Source organism: Petromyzon marinus, chromosome 32, assembly GCF_048934315.1.
Source record: "Petromyzon marinus isolate PM22_M1 ecotype Great Lakes invasive population chromosome 32, UKy_Petmar_22M1.pri1.0, whole genome shotgun sequence".
NCBI classification, from domain to species: Eukaryota; Metazoa; Chordata; class Hyperoartia; order Petromyzontiformes; family Petromyzontidae; genus Petromyzon; species Petromyzon marinus.
In genome coordinates, this window is record NC_133698.1 from 8,366,729 (window position 1) to 8,387,930 (window position 21,202).

The 21,202-nt window shown below is 40.7% G+C and overlaps 1 protein-coding gene across 3 annotated transcripts in view; it reads left to right on the forward strand.

Moving 5' to 3' along the window:
• LOC116948139 (zinc finger and BTB domain-containing protein 16-A-like) overlaps window positions 1–19,521 on the forward strand; it is a 65,675-nt gene extending 46,154 nt beyond the window's left edge. For 2 of the 3 annotated variants that reach the window (XM_032964544.2, XM_032964545.2), the window contains exons 9-11: window positions 4,689–4,862; window positions 11,681–11,851; window positions 12,324–19,521. In XM_032964544.2, the coding sequence (XP_032820435.2) occupies window positions 4,689–4,862; window positions 11,681–11,851; window positions 12,324–12,553 (575 nt within the window). In that variant the 3' untranslated portion in view covers window positions 12,554–19,521. The remainder of the gene's footprint in view (window positions 1–4,688; window positions 4,863–11,680; window positions 11,852–12,323) is intronic. The other variant, XM_032964546.2, reaches the window with a different exon arrangement.
• Window positions 19,522–21,202: the final 1,681 nt, after the last annotated feature.

Here is a 21,202-nt window from a genome sequence, read left to right on the forward strand (position 1 = left end):
TTGCAGGACGGATTGTATATTTAATGTACGCATGTATATTTTTTGTCTGATATTGTGTGTTTAGGTGTGGACCTAGGGCAAAATTTTTCTTTTATGGCTCTACACACAACATGATTTCACTTGCCGTCGCGTTGGTGATGTTTGGGTGTTAGACGTTTGTACATTACAAGGTCTTAGTCACTGCTTTTGAAGCCAACCAAACGGAAACATTTCTGGGGAATACAACCGCCAAGATATTTGTCCAACTGCTTTAAGGCTGAAATCCGAGGCGACAGCTGTAATAAGACGCTGTGCTGACCAGATCTTGGTGGCTGCAATTTGCCAAATGTCAGTCAAAGCAACATCAAGTGCGGCCTGTAAACCACCCTTAATAAAATGTCCTCCTTGTGTTTCGGCAAGGCAGGTGAAACAGTTAAACCCTGTGTGTACATTAATATTTCCATTGCTCTTTTTCCTGCTCCGTTCATCTTGTGCCATCTGCAGACTGCCCTCTAACCCAGGGCAGCTGGTTTGCCACGGGCAGCCTTCAGGGGCCACTACACATTATTAGCGGGCAGACTTCTATTTTAAATTCAGTGACCCACTTCCAACGAAACACTTGTGACCAGTTGGGACGTAGTCACGGCCCTACAACAGCTGTTGTCCAGTTCTTCGAATGGTTTAAACCCTTTACGGGTTATTGTGGCGTACAATTGAAAAGTAAACACGCTTGTTTTTGAGCCATGTGCGCCACACGTGTATTAATTCGACGCCACACATTACACGTTGCGCAATTGCGGCGCGTTCATGTGACGATGTTTAAACCATGAAAAATTTGTTATTGCTTATCTGTTTACCCCAAGGGTTTGAAGTACTTAATGTATTGTATGCAAATGTTCTATAACAGAACATTTTGTATGGTTTTGGCAAGTCCTTTTTTCATGAAATGTCATACATTGTGGGACAGAGCTTGATATTTTTTCAGCGTTCACGATATATAAACGTTTGTTAACATTTTATTGACATGTCAAACTTTGATGTTTGTAATACAAGGTCAAGCAGAGTAGGCAGGCTGCCATGCTAAATAGAGCCAGCCTATTTATGGTGAGATTGAGCAATGTTTACATTTTACGATTGCACTACTTGTGAGGATATTTTACTTTTATTAAAATTCCCCACATACTCTGGCTTAAATTTGTAAAAAAAAAAATGGTGTGGGTGGTGGTGCTCATTGTGAGATCATAAATGCATCAACATTTAGTTGGCATTTATCATTGCTGTAAACACTGCAGTTAAGTACACAGAGTGTTGCAGCAGATCGGCTCAGTAAGAAACAGTGAAAGGCATGTATATCCCACTGCCTTGTCAGGTTAGATTTGTCTTGGTCTGGGTGGGCTTATCTCCTCCATTGTGCTAATGCCCAGAGCAGCAGATGCTATGGTCTGTGGAAAGGTCTTTTATTTTTCAGGCTATGCGGACTGGTTCCTGCACTTTCCCTGGAAAGTTTTCTGGAACGTGAAACAATGCAAAACCGATGCAAGTCACGTGTCACTTTACTTGGAAGTGCTAAAATAGTGAAGATGTTAAAGGAATGTAGATTCTGGATTACGATTTAAGTTTTTTTTTTTACTCCAGAAACCACTCGTGTCTATTCACTTGAGGGCTACAAGTGAACGCTTAATATCAGGCTTTTTCCACATCTTCATGTTTGTGTTTAATAAATTTCCAGCATTTAAATCACCCTTGCAATGTAGTCCCATTGGAGTTAAAGAATATAACAAAAAAAATAATCCTTGTCGGATGAGTTAATGCTTGTAAAAAAAGTAAGGGATTTTTTTATTTATTATATGGGCCGTGACGCTGGAGGTTAATAAGCTTGCTTGGGCTACACGGGTGCTGCCATCTTGAAATTCCACAGTCCCTATGCAGCTTTGCGCTTGCGTAACTTTGCCATTGCTCTGCCGCAGATGAAAATTCCATGAAAGATCCGGGAGCAACCTCACCAGTGGAACAGGGATAGCAAAAAAAACACCCAAGTCCTTTTCCATCTCTTAAATTGCCATCTGTGTGGCCAGTCAATAGAGTAAAGTGGATCCAGAGTTCAAGATTGAATGCAAATTTTGCCCAAAAAAATCTTTTTGTGTGCAAAGTAAGCTCTAAACAGAGAAGGGGAGTATGCAAACCACCGCCCGATTATTTAACGCTTTTTCTGCTGGCACCATGTTCAAATTCCACAGCAGGAGGTGGGACATTCAGGGACAACCTTTGACCCCTGCACGTTTTGACCTATAATAGTCATGCTCGTAGCTTTAAATAAAAATGAGAGTACACAGAATGCAGAATGCCACTTGGGGGGTTTGGAGTGAATTACACTGCCAAGGCTTGGCTACAGCTAAGCCAGCTTTCTTGGCTAACATATTTGCCTGGGGTTTTTTTAAAATATAAATTTCGCTCTTGCAGTTAGCTTAATTAGCACCGAGTTTAAGTATTCGAATTTATGAAAAGGTGAATACATTGTACCAGAGCTTTAAACTTGCAAAACATAAGTGAATGACACAAATTAAAGAGTTAAGCAGCGTTATTTAAAATTAATTAATATGTTAGTTCACATGCTGGATTAAGACCTCCCCAAGCTTTGTCATTCATGGGGGTGGGGGGAGGGAATAGTTTTACCATACTTTACCCATTCTGGTCAGTGTTGGTTGGTTGAAGGGTTGGTGCCAGGACTGGTTTAGATATCACTGACCACTGCCGCTGGTCTTGTTTGGGACTTCAACTCAAGTCACGAGTTTCATTATTCAATGTGCTAGCTGCTGTGCTGCTGGTCCGTATATCATTGCAATGCATTGCTCAATACAATCTTTCAAAGTTATTTTGTTTGTCATCTAAGTAAAACACATCGCTAGGTTTGTGCCACGAGTCACCTCAACCTGGACAAAGAAAAATGTAAGCTCTGCTCTGAATAATGGGCATTTCCTGAAACATCACTTTGCTCTATAGTCTTATGCTATTATGCAGAATTGACGATGAGTGTGTTGCTCTTTCATTGTATTTTGAAGTCCGTATTGTCGCGTACCTACAGACTTGAGTATCCCCACTGGTTCTAGATTTGAAGCTTTCGTGACTGCAAGGATTCATACTCTTTGGTTTTTTGCGGTAAAGTCACGTGACTTTGCCGAAAAAAAACAGAGTATTCCCACTGATGTCCGCGTCAAATACTTATTGGCTTCTTGCGTTGCGGTGTCATAACCGAATTTACTCCCTCAATTCTGTGCAGATCCTCCTGGATTTTTACGAAGCTCTCTCATTGGGCAGTTTTTAGTCTCTTTGTGAGCACCACAATGAGTAAACAGAGATAGCCTGTGAGCAAATAAGTAGCAAGAGTGTAGAATTAAGGAGAGTGGCTCTATGCTTGTGTGTGCAAGTGCTGGCAGAGGCTGTTAGCTTCCTGTGCCACAATCTCCTGTGATATTGGTTTGATAGCTGTCCACGACTCGTTCAGATACCACTTGCCACTGGTAAGTGGTGTACAACCAAGGTTGGCCATCTTTTTCTCCACTGCAATGATGCCCAGGGACTCAACTCAGGCTGAGTAGACCTAGAAATAGCCACTTACCAGTGGCAAGTGGTATTTGAATGAGTCGTGGGCTATTGCTAGGTCTACTCAGCCTTAATTGAGTCCCTGGGCATCATTGCATTGGAGACAAAGATAGCCAAGCTTGGCTGTAAACCACACAATCCGTTGTGCCGTGACAACCTTAACAGGTGTTTGCTGTTTCGAGCCTGGAAGGCAAAGTGGAAGTTTATTTTAATAATGCATTTTTGTTTATTCCAATTGTGTTGTAGGAATCATGTCACGGGATGATGAGCTGTTCGTTTGAAAACTCTGCAGCCAGCAGAGCATCACCCTGTGTTAGAGAACTTGATCCTGGAATGTATCACCACTGAACTACTTCTGAAGTGACATATCAATTTAAAGCTTTCGTGACTGCAAGGATTCATCTTCTTTGGTTCTTTTGGTAAAGTCACGTAGAATGATAATAAAATAATAATATAACACAATAAAATGCTCACGACGTTTCTAGCTATTTCAATGCTAAATTACTAGTTGCCTCTGTGGATGTGTAGGTTTTGACTTTAACATAGCGATTTCTGTGACCAGTCACAAGCTAATCCCTCAGCTATTTGATATGTAAACCCCTTTGTCAAGGTACCTCACTTCTCCCAACCAGCTTAAAAGTCGCTACGAATCTTAACATCGTTCATTGAAGCTCTGTCGTCCCGACAGTTCTGTTCCTTTCACCTGAAGACGGCCGCTTGCATTGTGGCCGAAACGTCGTGAGAATTTTATTGTGTTATTTTATTATTTTATTCTCATTCTACGTGACTTTACCTAAAGAACCAAAGAAGATGACTTACATCACTTGGAGGAACCTATTGCACGCAAAGTTTGATTACCTCATGGCAATATAACTAATTATTTTAAGTCTCAGAGTTGAAATTAACCACGTTTCATGAAACTCCAACTATAATGTGATTTTTGTTTTTGTTAATTTATTCGTGACCGGACTGAAATCGTCAAGAATCCCGGTCTAATCAACCGTGTGCCAGGTTAGTGCTGTGACCCCCTAAGCCTCCTGGACCATCTCCTAATCGGAGGATCTCTTGCTCACATGTGCACGTGCGTGCGTGTGTGTCTCCACTAACAGCAGAGAGCGGAATGGCCTACTTCTGCTTGCTGTGCGGGAAGCGACTGCAGACCCAGAGTTCCCTGCTGCAGCACATGGAGGTGCATGCAGGGGCGCACGAGTACGTGTGCGGGGAGTGCAACCGGACCTTCCCCAGCCACTCCACTCTGAAGCGGCACCTGCGCTCACACACCTGTAAGTTGTGCAGCTGTCCATCCCTTCGTCGATGGTGGTTGGAGGGATTGCCTCAAGTGCTCTTCCCAAGATGGAAAGTTACCCGAATGTTTAGGTTTTCTCAGCCAAGATAATGAGTATGGATCCTTGCAGTCACGAAAGCTTCAAATCTAGAATTGATAACCTCTACGGGGAGGGCTTTCACCTATCTGTTAGAGCTTTTAACAGACAACGGGACAAGAAGTCACAGCTCCTCGAGACGCTGACCTTCCTCAAAAGATGCCGCCTTTGTCAAGGCACCTTAATTCCTCTCACACAAGCTTAAAGGTCGCGGTCTGAGCTTGGCTGTGTTCACTCCAGCACTGTCCTCGAGACAGTCTGGTCCCTTCACCTGATGAAGGCCACTTGTGTTGTGGCCGAAACGTCGTGATTTTTTTTTATTTTTTTTGTTGTTTTATACTTTTACGGGACTTTACCGAATAGAACCAAAGAGTAATGATTCCCCAGATGATTAATTTGGATTCGGCCCACGCAATGATCCTGCCAGAATAGAGTCGTTAAGAGCCTCCACCGGCCAACACAGCCAAACATTAAATTGTCACCTTGTGTACAACAGTGCAACGTGTCAATTGTCATGATAGCTCACCGGTAATTTGAAAAAAATCCAGAAAGTTAGATTGACATGAAGTCGGATTAACTGGATTTTTATTTTTACTTCCTGAAGCTTGTCCTGATGATGCTTGACTTAACCAAAAACGTCGTATTTGCTTGCTATATTCGGTTGTTAGTCTTGCTTTTCAACTTACCGGTGAGCTCATGCATTATTATTTGGCTCGTTGAACGCTCGTAAATCACGTGACAATTTCGTTTGTCTTGGTGTGTCAAGCAGAGGGGGGAGGGGAGTCTTAACGACACAATTGTTGGCAGATAATTGTGGGCTATCCCATAAAGCAACTATGAATCAAGTGCCTGTGTAATTATGCGGGGATGAGTGGAGATGACCCAATGTTGTCCTTGATGTGGATGGTGCAGGTGGGTGATTGTGAATGGCGGTTAGTTCTATTCGGTAAAGTCACGTAGGTAAAAAAAAAATCACGACGTTTCGGCCACAACACAAGTGGCCTTCATCAGGTGAAGGGACCAACCTGTCCAGAAGACAGTGTTGGAGTGAAAAAAGTCAAGCGCAGGTCGCCTCCTTTAAGCTGTGAGTGGGTAAACAGAAAAAACGCCTTGACGAAGGAATTAGCATAAAATGTAAAGCTATGCAAGCTCGCAAATAGCATAAAAAATACATTAGCACCACCGTGAGAGTTTGGGATGCCACTAATTGAATGAACATACTGTACCATTAAAGATTCCTTTAATGTTTGGTTCGATTTAGAACATCTTTCCAATGGTTGCTTAATTTGAAGCCATCTTCTCAGTTGAAATTGTGTCTGTGTTTGTAAATCTGAATTGCCTCGTGAACAAATCTCTGATAGAAACCCGTGGGTTTACATAGAACCTTGGTATCGGAGAAGACTATATCGTGATCACCCACAGCGTTGTAACAGTGATCAGCCACGGCAGAAGAATTCGTTCTGCCGTGTTTCAAATCTGATTTGTGCTCGCGAATTCGGTCAGAGACATGTCGTTTCGTCTCCCCGATATAGCAGTCACCACAGGTGCAGATCAATTTGTAAACTCCGGGGTACTGTAAGTCAGGAATGACATCCTTCACGGAAGGGATCAGGTCACGGATTTTGTGTACTGTATTGAACCGGACCAGGATCTTGTGTTTGTTTAGAATTTTTGAGATCTTTTTAGTAACGCCTGCTATATATGGTAGTATGGTGGTTTTGATCGGAGTATCAAGTGGTTGTTTCTGTATGGAGGGATAAACAGCTTGGCAGATGGTACGGTCAGATGTACATGTTTTAATTCACTGGTCAAGCCAGCACGTTTTCTGTCAGATACCTTGCTACCTTTCACTGGCAAAACCTCCTCAGCAGTACTTAACTCAGCCCAATTGGTCTCTATGGTCAAAGACGTTTTACTGTCCCCTGACGATATCCTTGTCAGCTTCGATGTGGTCTCCCTGTTCACCAAGGTCCCCGTACCTGATACCATTGAAATAATTGAGAATTTGGTACAACATGGACTAGACCCCGATACACCTGCGCTGGTTAGACACTGCCTCACCAATACCTACTTTACTTGGAATGGCACCTTCTACAAACAAAATGAGGGTACCCCCATGGGTTCTCCCTTATCACCAGTGATAACCAATGTTTTCATGCAGAAATTTGAATCAGACGCCATCCAGACTTTCACCCTCAGACCTTCCCTGTGGAAGAGATATGTAGACGACACTTTCGTCATTTGGCCACATGGCCTCCCAGCTTTGAACTTTTTCCTAGACCACATTAATTCCAGACACCCCACCATCAAATTCACCATGGAAGTGGAGAAAGATGGCAAGTTGCCATTCTTGGATGTTCTGTTTGAGAGGAGACCTGATGGCTCATTGGAACATTCTGTCTACAGGAAACCCACCCACAGATTCCTACTTGAAACCTGATTCCCACCACCACCCGACGCAAAATAATTCTCTCATCACAACGTTATACCACAGGGCTCATTGCATTTCGGGCCAACACCACTTGACCAGTGTATTAAAACATGTACATCTGACCCTCAAAAAGGAATGGATACTCTGACCGTACCATCCGCCAAGCTGTTTCTCTCTCCATACAGAAACAACCACTTGATACTCCGATCAAAACCATCACACTACCATATATAGCAGGCGTTACTAAAAAGATCTAAAAAATTCTAAACAAACACAAGATCCTGGTCCGGTTCAATACAGTACACAAAATCCGTGACCTGATCCCTTCCATGAAGGATGTCATTCCTGACTTACAGTACCCCGGAGTTTACAAATTGATCTGCACCTGTGATGACTGCTATATCGGGGAGACGAAACGACATGTCTCTGACCGAATTCGCGAGCACAAATCAGATTTGAAACACGGCAGAACGAATTCTTCTGCCGTGGCTGATCACTGTTACAACGCTGTGGGTGATCACGATATAGTCTTCTCCGATACCAAGGTTCTATGTAAACCCACGGGTTTCTATCAGAGATTTGTTCACGAGGCAATTCAGATTTACAAACACAGACACAATTTCAACCGAGAAGATGGCTTCAAATTAAGCAACCATTGGAAAGATGTTCTAAATCGAACCAAACATTAAAGGAATATTTAATGGTACAGTATGTTCATTCAATTAGTGGCATGCCAAACTCTCACGGTGGTGCTAATGTATTTTTGATGCTATTTGCGAGCTTGCACAGCTTTACATTTTATGCTAATTCCTTTGTCAAGGCATCTTTTCTGTTTATCCACTCACAGCTTAAAGGAGGCGACCTGCGCTTGACTTTCTTCACTCCAACGCTGTCCTCTGGACAGGTTGGTCCCTTCACCTGATGAAGGCCACTTGTGTTGTGGCCGAAACGTCGTGATGTTTGTTTATTTTTACCTACGTGACTTTACCGAATAGAACCAAAGAGTATGGATCCTTGCAGTCACGAAAGCTTCAAATCTAGAATTGAATGGCGGTTGTATGTTAGTGTTAATAGGCTTTAAATGCACGTGATGGAAGAGCGTGTGGCATAATTACAAATTAATCAGACAGATTTTACCAAGTAAATTGTAAATGCAGGATTTTTTCTAGTATAAATTAGCTTGTGGCATCTGTACCTCAATATGTTTTCATTGCCTTATTCTTGGATTGTGTACTATCTCAAGGTACAATTTTTTGTTTGTATTGAGTAAAATTGCCATCATTGTACCGCAAATGTTTTTACTGTGCATGTGTAATTGAAAATGGACTACTCCAACTGCCCATTGTGAACATCATTATACTGTGTGCCTGTGGAGAACTAAACACACGTCTTACTCATGTGGGACAATCCTGATACGTTTGTGAGCAGTGCAGTGGATGCAACGCTAAATATATGCGCGCTATGTATATCTCTTGGCTATGCTTTTTATGCCCAGTGCATTTGAAATGGGCAGTATGGCATTAACGGGCACACATTCACTTCATTGAGTGTTTGGTATCAGATTATGTTGGCAAGCCCATTATTTTTTATAGTTACATCAATGTTTAAAAGCATTTTTACAGAAATGTAATTACACATGTGCATAATTTAATCTCCAAGCACACATGCTTTTGCATGCTGCTTCCAAATATCTTTGGAACCCTTTCATTGCCGCAGAATGTATTGGCACCTAATTATTGTGGCACACGCATATTTATTTATGAGCCCCAGATGTATATTCATGGCGATGGGTTTCGTTGAGTGTTGCATGTCATGCTGAGTGTTGCATGTCACACTGATTCGACGTACTTCTTATCTTGAACTGCACATAAGTCTCGGCCTGACAGTGAGAATTAGGTGAACGATCCATCATCAACGAAGATTTATGGTGTGGTTTTGCATCATCTAATAGTCGCTCGGTACACTGCTGTTGGTGCTGTTCAAAATAGGGAAGAAATTGTGATTTTTCTCCTCATGAAGGAGGATTAATTTGTTTGTCCATCACGGTACCTTTGATTAGCATGGTTGGCTATGTACAGTGCTAAAGAAGTCCAAAATACATACAAACACTTTTATTAATATTGCTAAATCTATGCATTCTGCAGGTCTCACTTAAAATCAGCTGGTGCGTTGTCTGTGACCTAAAATGAGTTTTCTTTCACAATGTGCTTTTTATTTTCTATTTTCTGATGTTTCTTTCATCATCGGGAGAATCTCGAGTAGTCGGAGTGATGATTGCCACGTAGATTCGAACTGACAATGGCCTACTTTTAGCGAATGATGTAATGGGATCTTTAACATCCGCTCTGAAGCAGACAGCACCTATTTTTTTACGGTGAATTACACCCGCATTATTAAACGGAGCGGCCTGCCATATTCAAACTGTGCACTTCTGCAAAAATCGACGGACGCTATCACTATGTTATCAGTATCCCCTATTTTCACTACTTTTTTAATAATTAAATTTCTTCCTAATTTTAGATGAATATCGCGTAACATATTTAAAGTTTTGACTTTTTTTCCTTAAAAACGAACATTTAGCGTATAATATTTTGCGAATTATTGTTGCGTTTTCAGCATGTGCCGCGTGGTGCCACTTGTCTCTTTCCGAGTAATATTTCTGTCAAAGAAAACATGCTTTTTCAAAATGGGAAAACGAATATATGGAGGGGCATATTCCTAACCAATTTGCAAGCGTCTGAAACGGATATAAAAACAAATAACGTGGAAATAGAAAAAAAGGCATCGTGTTCCCGTTTATTTGTTATGCAGTTCGTCGTGTCAGCTTGACCTTGGTAATTAGGAAAAAGAAAATGGCATTAAGGTGCACAAATGATCGGCAGACGTGGAACAGAACGGTCTGTCTCTCACTTGTTAAATTTAACGCGCGTTCACCGTGACAGCTGTGCGGGTGCCGCTTTTTGTTAGAAATAGTTTCAGCGAAGGTGTTGTGGAATGAGAGGCCCTGTGGCTAACCACCCATGGTTAACTGCCCATGCACACCCAGAGCACATGCCAGCCAGCACCCTGCATGTTTTACAGAAGGGGAATAATAAAAAAAGCTGAAGGTTATTACACTGTTTATAGCTGCGAAAAATATTTCATAGAATTGCTTATGCCGCCTGGCCTTAATTGGTCTTTTTGTTTTGTAGGTGGGTTTACATCTTATATTGATTTGTAGCCAAGGCATGCTTGGTAAAGAAACACAAATTCAGTGCAGATATCACTAGGATTATACCAGTGGAATGGAGCCGTAATACGATTTCTGTCCTGGTGAATTTGGCATGGTTTATTTTTTCACTTTCTTTGTCTTGAGAAATGATGATGCAGCAACTGTAAAGTTTGTCTCTCGACATTGATATATATTTTTTAAGCATTTATTTTATTTGTAGCTCTTACTATCAGATCCCTAAGTGTATTGGCATCGTTTAATGCGGTTGGATAGGAATGCTAACATTTTCCCCTGGTGGATAATGTTAAAATCAGAGGCTTTGCCAAGGGAGTTTGTTTTTTGTGTATTCCTTACTTAACATTTATTGACTCAGGAAATCCATACTGAGCCTAAAGACTGATTTTCAGGAGGGTCTTGGCAGGTTTTAGAGGAGGTTGTAGTTTAGTAGAGAAACTGATTGGGTAGCTCTCTCTTGTGAGCTGCTACTTTTTTTAAGTTCAACTATAATTTGGATACATGCCTGTAAAAAACTATAAGCAGTGCTAATTTTATGCACCTTCTTAACCGTGCGCTGTAAACACACTATTTGCATATGGTCTAGCATCTGGCATAAACAAATTTAGGTCAAGCACTGGCATCTCTCGTCAAACAGGTTTCTCGTGCGTATTTTTTTTCATATTTCTGAAGCACCATGATTTTTATGTGGCTGACACTTGGCTGATTTGAAAAGTGGCTGCCTGGGTCTTTTTGGATTGTGGTTCCATTGAGTTGAATCATTTTGTTCATGTTACTTAATGATGTGTACATTATTACCAATGGTGCCCTATTTTGAAAAATATCTGTGTCCCGTTTTTGAAAATCGAATTTAAATGGGACTGTAAATTGTTCGACCGTTTGTAATGCAAAAGTAATGCACCACGTTCCTGTTTTCTTTCCCGCGCGGTTGTCCATTCAAAAGGACACCGCGCATCGCTCTCTGCTGGCAATGGATGAGCACTGCGCGGGGATTCAAACGCCCTGTGGTGTAAGCGTTGTCTCTCTCTCTCTCTCTCCTGGGGGTCGCCTCTTGTGTTACAGCCGGAGAGCACCCGTACGAGTGCGAGTTCTGCGGCAGCTGCTTCCGCGACGAGGCCATCCTTAAAAACCACAAGCGGTTGCACACGGGGGAGAAGCCCTACGAGTGTAATGGCTGCGGCAAGAAGTTCAGCCTCAAGCATCAGCTGGAGACGCACTACAGAGTGCACACTGGTAAATGTGGTCACGCATTCTAACGTTTCCCCGCCCCCCGCCACCCACCCCTCCAAGCGAGACGTGCAGGCCGCGTGGGGGTTCTCGTCGTCACCCCCCACGTAGGGTTTTGTGGTTGTACCGTGTCGGCTCTCTTCGACGGGTCTTTCGGGTTGCTACTTTGCGTGCTGTTTTTCGTGTGATGGAGAAGCTTCCCAAGAAGACGTGGAGCGGAAAACCTCGGGGCATCAAATTGGAAACACATTGCAGAGCGAATCTTTAAGCAAGACCGAAATTCAGCCTCGTAGCTTCTTGTTTTGAACATCTTGTGATTTATTTTCATCAGCAGCAGCCATTGTCTATCCGCTGATGCATTGAAGACCCTTCCCATTCCTTTACCATGTCTGTAGCCGCGATGAAAAACCATTTCAGGAAAGGTATTAACTATCCATCCTTCCCCACTCCCTCTTTACCCTTCCAACCACCGGTGCAGGCGAGAAGCCGTTTGAGTGCAAGTTGTGCCACCAGCGCTCCAGGGACTACTCGGCCATGATCAAGCACCTGCGGACGCACAACGGCGCGGCGCCCTACCAGTGCACCCTCTGCCTGCAGTTCTGCAGCAGCCTGGCCGGCATGCAGAAGCACATGAAGGCCCACCGGCCCGAGGACATCCCCCCGGACTGGCGCATTGAAAAGACGTACCTCTACCTCTGCTACGTCTAGCAGGAGAGGAGTCGGGGTGGGCGGGGGGAGAGGGTGGCCGGCCGTGGGGGGGGCGGTATGAGAATGATGGAGGCATACAAAGGGTGGGTGGAACCCCATATCCATCACCTTTGTACTGTGAGAGGGGAGGTGCCTCCCCAGCTCTGCGGCGCGTTGGGTGCGAAGGTGGCACAGGGTTTGCCAGGGGGGCGTTTAGAGTGAGCGGGCGAGTCCGTTTGTTGCCTGTCGGAAGTGACTGATGGCGACAAGTAAATGTGGTTGTTTGGACGTTGTTAGATCCTGCGATCTATCTCGTGCGTTTATCGTTGGGGGTGTGGAAGTAGTTTCAGAAAGTGTATCTAAAGTGTATAAACCGAAACCTATTTTTAGCACTCGTGAGGGCCCTAGATTGAGAACAGTCGTTGTGCGTCATTAAAACTGCAGCCGAAGAGAAAAAAAATGGGTAAAAAAATATTCAAAGTGCAACGACAAATACGAGTGTTGGACCGACAGACAGGTACTGTTTGATTCACGTTGGATTCTTGCTATTTTATGACCGAGCTCATAGGCACCATGTGACCAGAAGAACACAGGTGCAATGGAACCGATATTTAAGCTGAACTGGTAAATGGTATGGTGGAATAGAAATATGTGTGTGTGGTATGTTGAAATGTCATTTTCAGGAATTGTTTTATGTTTGGTTTGTATACATTTTTGCAAATGTCGGTGTGTAATTTGTGCAGCAGGTCTCTGAATAGAAGTGATATTTGAAAAAGAATTTGAATTACTGAAGATTGTGCAGTATAGGTTTTTTTTGTAAGTTATTCATTACACAGGTTCATCTGATTCTCACTTGGATTTAGTATTGATCATTATATATTGTGAATTTGAAAAATATACATGGCTTTTGTTGAAATGGTAATGATTTGGGCAGGGAATGGGCCTCTGGTACTGGAAAGGTGGCCCAAAACACACATGGATTGTGAAACTTTTCAGTGAGTAGGTAAAATGTTTTTTGTGCTTTCTGAAGTTAATTGTCTAAAATTCCCACTTCAGTTAGGCCATAATTTGAGCATATACCATCACCTTGGTGAGGGGCTTGGAGATTTTAGTAACACTGATTATATTTACATGTTTTTGTATGCACTTGTATTGCCAACAAATTTCCCCATTTCGTGAATACATTTTAAAAAACATTTTAAGGCATCTGCTTATTGTTGGCCAAAGCTGGCCATGCGAGTAATGTAGAATGGAATACATTAGCCCCCCCCCTCCCCCCCCGCTTCTGGTCTTCGCACCTGATTGGCTCACAAATGACGATGTCACATTTATCCCTCAAAGACCAAAACAGGAGTGTTTCTCCACAACTCTGGCTGCCGCCTGATGAGGCTGATTGTAATTACTGGCGAAACGTCGCACTCGAATTGTCAATGATGTGGGGTTACTCCACGATACATCGATGTGCTGAACCTTGTAACGAATTGGCATGTTTTGTTTACGTGACAAACATTACTTTTTGGCCGTGTTGGGTGGTGGCGGGTTTATTGACGCGTTTTTACGCAATCGAACCCCAAAAAAAATCTCTTGTGGATAATATTGGTCGCAAAAGCCTACGTCTTAAACGTGAAATTGTTGCGAGTACTTTTCCTCGACACAGTTGAACAGACATTTTAATGCAAGAGTGTTTCAACCCTTACAGTATAAAAACTCCACGAAGCGTGAGATTGATGGCCAAATATGAATAAAAAGAACACTTACATCCACGCTGAATTTAATATCGGCATTTCTCTATCACGTTAAGAGTTATGGGAATTGGTGGAAATGCTACATTGTTATGGAGTAGACCAGTCTGTCCGTAGGATAACTGCTGTTTTCTTTCAACGTTGGTACTCGACCAAGTCAGCATCCAGGTGGGATTTGAAGTCACTACCTTTCCAACTTTGAGTTGGGCATTCTGCCACTGCGCCATCTGGCCGGCTTTTCCACCAAATTAAACTTGTTTTTTGTTTGTCGCTAGCTTTACCACCTTTTGGGGGTCAGGTAGAAATGTTGTGATGAATAGTTTGGTGTACTTGAATTTTTCCAGTTGTATTGTGGGGCAACTGTTGCATGGCAACTTTCTGAGCCAAGAAGGTTTCAGGTTGTGTACCTCGGTTATGTTTATGTACAGGTTCAGGGCCTCTGTTTGGAGCTGTAGCTAGCATCGGTGTAATATTGACGAAAGGTGAAGGTTTAAAATGGCATTAATTTGTATTGTGTATTGACGCCCGCTTTTTAATGAATAGTTAATTATGGATTCAATAAACCAAAACCTTGCCTATTCTTGAATATAGCCGCAATCGGCAAATCCGTGATTCGCAAACTCGAAGGCAAATGGGGAAAACTAGGGGTTTGATTCACGGTTCGTAATACAACAACCACCCCCCCCCCTTTTGTATTGTTACCTACAGTAACCCAAACGTGAAACGGGAAGTATTTTAATGTCAAGTATGACGAATATTTTCGAAAGTGTTAAACATAGCTTGTCCACCATACTCTTCGGTAAAGTCACGTAGGTAGAAAAAATAATAGATCATGACGGTTCGATCGCCACACAAGCAATCGTCCTCAGGTGGAATAAAGACAAAAAAACTTCAAGCAATGTAAGAGAAATCGCGCGGCTGAATCTCACCGCCTCGCTCGACGCTGGGGAGCACGTAGTGAACTGGGACCCGCGATGGAGGCGAGGTGGCATGTGCATTCTTCCGCAGCAGCAGCAGCAGTATCATCATGATGGCCATCATCGCAAGCAGTGCAGTTACGATGCGTACAGGAATCTCGCTGTCGGCTATGAAAGGGTCGAGGCACAGAGGCTCGATCGGCGAACTGTACCTCAGCAAAATTTTACGCAAATGGTCAAATCCGCGATGGGCAAGGTTTTGGTGTACCATTAGATCTGACATTCCCAAAAAAAAATTGGACAATTTTCTATTGTGTTTTTTATGTACCCCATGTTAATGGATTACAATTGATACTTATTGATTAAAGTAAATGCTACTTTTTCTTTATTTGTAAATGGAAAGGAAGAGCTACCAGCACAGAGTGTGCAGTGTTGGATGCGGGCACTCTTTCAGTGGTGATATAAACTAAACATTGGAAATGTAATTGTTGAGTTGTAACAATTTTAGAGATGCACAGCGTCATTTTGAAGGCATTTTGGTTGAGCAAAGAAGAAAAAATAATAACTAGATCATGTATGTTATTTGAGAGTATTTTCCGAATTGTATCATTTTCATTTTTGTGTAATACTAAAAATAATACAATGCACTCGTTCAATTAAACACAATTAATTTGAAAGGTATTGACCGCAACCGACGTTTATTCATCAAATAATGCTATAGTAACTGTAAGGGTTACCTGTTTTATTCATTTTGGGGGGGGGGGGGGGTTATAATTATTTTGGTACTTTATACAAGCCAAGCATTGGGTGTAGCCTCTAGGGTAATTGTTATAACAAGGAAACCATAACCATTGACACATTGAAGTTATGTGAATGCTGCATATCTCTATTGCGTAGACACTTATCAAGCTCACGGTTTGGGAGTTGCATTCGTCAAGATTTTGCCGCACCTCCGATGAGTACGATGTGAAAGAAGTTCAACATACATCCATTCATGCTAATTCGGTAGAAAAGGTATAAATTCGAGACGATGCTTGCGCTTTCCTTTTAATTTTTTTTATTAATTTCATTATAAAAAATATTAAGCCTAATGATTGTGATTATAGCAGTGGGTAGTGATTAACAGAAGCAAGCAATTAATTAGTATCACAAGGTAACATTAACTACCAGCGGGGTGTTGTAGCAATCTGCCCTTTTATTCAAAGTGTGATTTTTCTCGGTTTGTTTAGCATTTTGTTGGGTGCAATGCCTTAGCCCACACTGAATGATATAGAGGACCTTATATTATTGTTATATAACAATGCAACTTGAGAAAGTGTTGCAGGAAGATAAGTGCTGCAAATGCTTAAGTTGTTTTGATGTGTTCGCATTGAAAGACTGCATCTGAATGTTTATTTTTGTGCGTGCCAAGATCTGTTCCGTGTATTCTTGCCTAAATGCAATGTGATTTTTTTTGTTGTTTGTTTTCTTTTCCCATTTGTTGCAGGGTTTATTTTTGAGCATTTTTTTATTTAGTTATCTACCTCTTGTCTTGCTTTAAGGTATGCTCTCGTGGTTCACTATAGAAGGTAGCTGAAATGTTTGGTGTAACCATTATGTTGTGTCAGAAGTGTTATTGTGGTCGTATTGAGGAGGTTGACTTTCTAACAGTATGGGTTCCAAAATAGGATTATTTTTTTAGTAATTTAGGAAGGGGCAACAAAAAGACAATTGTTATGAGATCTCTTGTAAGAAAATTTTAAATATATACGTAGTGTTTGAGAGCGTTCATAGTTGGGCATTATGTTGTAATTAGAGTACTTGTGTTTGCTTCGCATAAACCCGTTGTTATGTTTAGCTGATAAACTCTACAAATTGGATTTTTTTCTGCTTGTAGGTAAAAATAAATACGTCTCTCTTGTAATTTGGGAAAAAGAAATGTACTATGATGGATACGTTCTTGGTGTTTTTTTATCACAGTGTAAAACAAAAACCATCTTGTTCACATTTCAAACGAAACACGTCAAGCAGTTTATAACATTTGATTGCATTTAACAGAAAAAATAGATTTTTGGAAAAAAGAGAAGATGGCTAAATGTGTCTCTAACCGATAGGTTCATGAAACAAGACCTGATGATACACGCATTGACCTGTTGACAAAATAAGCTAAGGAAGTAAAGAAGGTTTTAGTAAAAACAGTGTCTGTAGTGTGAACCGCTGTGTGCCTGTTAAAACAAGGGCTTCCTCATATTTCACTTTTCAGAGCAAAACAGTTTCGTCGTCATATGCTCAGCACGGCATTGTTAAGTAATACCATAGAGGGGAAAAAATGTGAGTGGAAGAAGCTTTATTTAAGTGAAACTTTAATGTGCCAACACCCAACGGAGTTGTATAGGGCCCCCCTCTAAACACACAAATCGCATTAAACCATTTCATTTATATCATTGTGGTGACACTGCTGTGTATGACAGACATGTTAAGTGATGCAGAAGTGTTGTTTTTGTAGTAGACGGCCAATACATTTTTTTCATCCTAAGGAATGTTTTTTGCTTTGCCTCTTGTTTAACCTTGACAAGTTTACAATGCGGAGTTGTTGAAGTTTAGTGAATTATAACGTACTTCTTTTGTATTTGCATTTTCAAACATAATGCTAAGGTTATTCTCATTCAATTACTGTGAATTGATTTGGACGTTTTGCATCGGTAGCCAATGTAATGGAAGAAAATCAAAAATATAACAATTTACGCTAACATCTTTCTTTATGTTTGAATTTTGAAAAATTATCAACCGTGCGAGCAATTACACATTCATTGTAAGGTATCGTTGAAAGGAATGTAATATAAGCATTGTCATAGTTGTTTCAGCACTGAAAACATTGTTGTGGACCAATTTTTTGTTGATATTTCTCTCTTTTCAGTATTTTAGTAACAATTGTGAAGGTTTTTTTTTTAATGGCTGCTCATTATTTCCAGACTTCAACATACGCAATAGTGAATCTACCTCATTGTGAGCTTTGACATAATTGCTTGTTTAAGTGGTGTTTTTATTGTTATTAAATGAACTATGCTCTGCGACAGTGACCTTTGACCTTTGCAAATGGCAAGACCTGTGTTATATCGAGGCGTGGCATTTCTGAATGAATACGCTGAGAATTTAGCGGAGCGAAGTATTTGTGTAATGAATTCGGTGGGTTTTTTTTGTTTAAATATAACATTACCATTCTAACAGTACTGAATGTCAGAATGTTTAACAAAATCAAAGAGCACACATCTTGTCAAGTTTAAAGAAGGCAAGAAGCTTTGCTTGGTATTATTTTTTTAACCCCCCCCCCCCCAGTATGCTCAAGTGTTTAAACAAGAAAATGTAGAAAATGCTTACAGTAATCCTCTGCTTTACACATTACGGTTGCTGGTGTACTTTGCCTAACTATAATATTCTGCAAGTTGGTTAAATATTATAAATACATAACTGGCATATCAGAATGTAATTGCATGTCAACAGATATATAATTAAACAAACAAAAAACATTTAACAAGAACACTTTTTTTTCAATCAAACAATGCAAATCACATCCGTATAGTCTGAAACCAAATGATGGTTTTAAACTACACTGTACAAAATGTTTGAAAGCATTTTTTCATGTATTTACACTTCACGGTCCTGTATTTGCAAATAATTTAAACATTTAATAGGGATGTCACAATATGTTATTGTAATATAGAAAATATACTTAATATCACGATAATGATGCTGAGCTATCGAACCTTAAAATGAGGTGGAAGGGGATTTATTACATGCATTCATTACCATTTGAATGTGTACACAAGCACTAACCAAAATATCGTAACATTTTTATCTGTATCATTTAGAAAACTATATATCACATTTCTGTAATTGTATGTTACCGCATCTGTCTTGCATTGTGATGCTGTGGATATAAACAGTTATCACTTTAAAACGTGGTCCGGTTATAGTTGGGCTTATTATCGTGATACATTCTTATGCTTTGTATATCGTGACATCCCTATGGTATAATATAGGCTCACTTAATTTGCAGGAACGCCACCAACACAGCTTTTACTGTCATTGCTGTATTGTTTACCTTGCAGTTTGCCGGATTTAATTAGTACTGCTGAATTTTCTTTTCCATTTTTTGTCACATGTAGAAGTCACTAAGTGATGTGCCTTTAAGAGCCAGAGATTATTTTTACATTGTACCTGTTAAATGGTAGTATTTTGTAGAGAAGTTGTTTTGTATTTTGATATGTAATGTACATGAGTACTTTTCTTTCCATTGTATATCATGATTGTAGTGGTAGGAAAAAAATAAAAGTTTTAAAATATTGAACAATTTAATGTGTGGCTAAACATAGAATACTGTATGCATGTCTGTTTTTCTAATATGTATTTTTTTGAGAAACCATATTTTGTTTTATCTAGCATGCCTTTCCACCTAATTGCTTTTGTCAACCAACTTGTTCTTATTGGATAACTTGACTTTGTGAATTAATGAGCATCTGTTGTAAATTTTAATGAGCATTCTTACCACGGTCAACCAACAACACGCCCAAAAACTACTACTCAACATCTTCAACAATTATAGGCTTAGATATTGACTTAAATCTTTCGTGACTGCAGGAATTCATATTCTTTGGGTCTTTCGGTAAAGTCGCGTAGATGGCTGATACAAAATAACAAAAAACTACGACGTTTCGATCGCAACACAAGCGATCGTCATCAGGAGGAAGAAATCTGCTGAATGCAGACTTTTATAGGGTGTAGTCCTCGGATCATATGATCGAAACGTCGTAGTTTTTTGTTATTTTCTTTGAACCATCGACGTGACTTTACCGAAAGACCCAAAGAAAAATGATAGGCTTGGTGTAGCCACTTGGATGAAGGCCTCCCTGCATCGTTGCCAAGCATCTGGTCTTGTGAATGCTATAAATCCATCTTGCTCCTTCGCGTGAGCAGATCTCATTGCCGCATCTCTGCATTGTGTGTTCTCTTACTTTTGGTCGCGTGCTCTTACTTTTGGTTGCCATTCCATCATCAGTCTTGTCCGTCGATCGTCATTCTTTGGGCGCCGTGTCCTGCCCAATGCTCGCTTATTTTTTTTAACAGCGTATTGTCTTTTATTTTTGCTCTCTGATCCATGGTGTTTCCCCCACTCCCAGTGTAATCCCTAGAATGCTCTCCCAACATTCTTGTTTGCGCACTTCAGCTTTTGTTCCGCATTCTTGTCAATGCTTCTGATCCACGTGGCACAGGCGACTATATATTGTGTTCTAAATATTTTAACTTTGGCCGCAATGGTATTTTGTTTTCGCAATTGAATTCAGTTTTCCAAAAATGCTCTAACCTGCCCCTTGCTTGCCTGTCTATTTCACCAGCTTAATCCTAACCTGCATTCTGTAATTTCCCTTGATATATGTAATTGTTTAACTTCAAAATTTATTTAATTGTGTTGAGTGAACATGTGATTTTGTTAATATCCATCTCTTCCCCTATTTTGCTGCCTTCTTTAGTCAAGACTAGTCCTTCATTTATATTTATGAACGTTTTTCCTCAAACCAACTTTTAGAAAATACTTTCTAATGTTGCTGTGAATATCCCTGATGAGGGTATATCGCTGCTCGACTCCTCATTTGTATTTTGTTTTATGCAATCCTAAGAGCTCCATATTTATCAAGTGTTGGTGAATTCTGGGATTAAAAAAAAACACGCTTTAGTTTGTGATATCCTCAATGAGACATTGGTTTTTAAGATCCTAGATGTCATAATTTGCCACCTGAAGAAAATACCTTTTCATATTCCACAATTTAGGCATAATGGTCTTTGGTAATGTGTTGTCCTTGTTATAACCTGATTTATAGTATTTTTGTGGTCAATGTAATCAAACGTTTTCTAAATCCAAATCCAGCATACTCATGCAGCTCGTTGGCTTCTAAATTATCCCGTGGTTGATAAATATCTGAAAAAGTATGTTATCTAGAATATATTATTTTGGTTTTGGTACAATAAATCTGCAT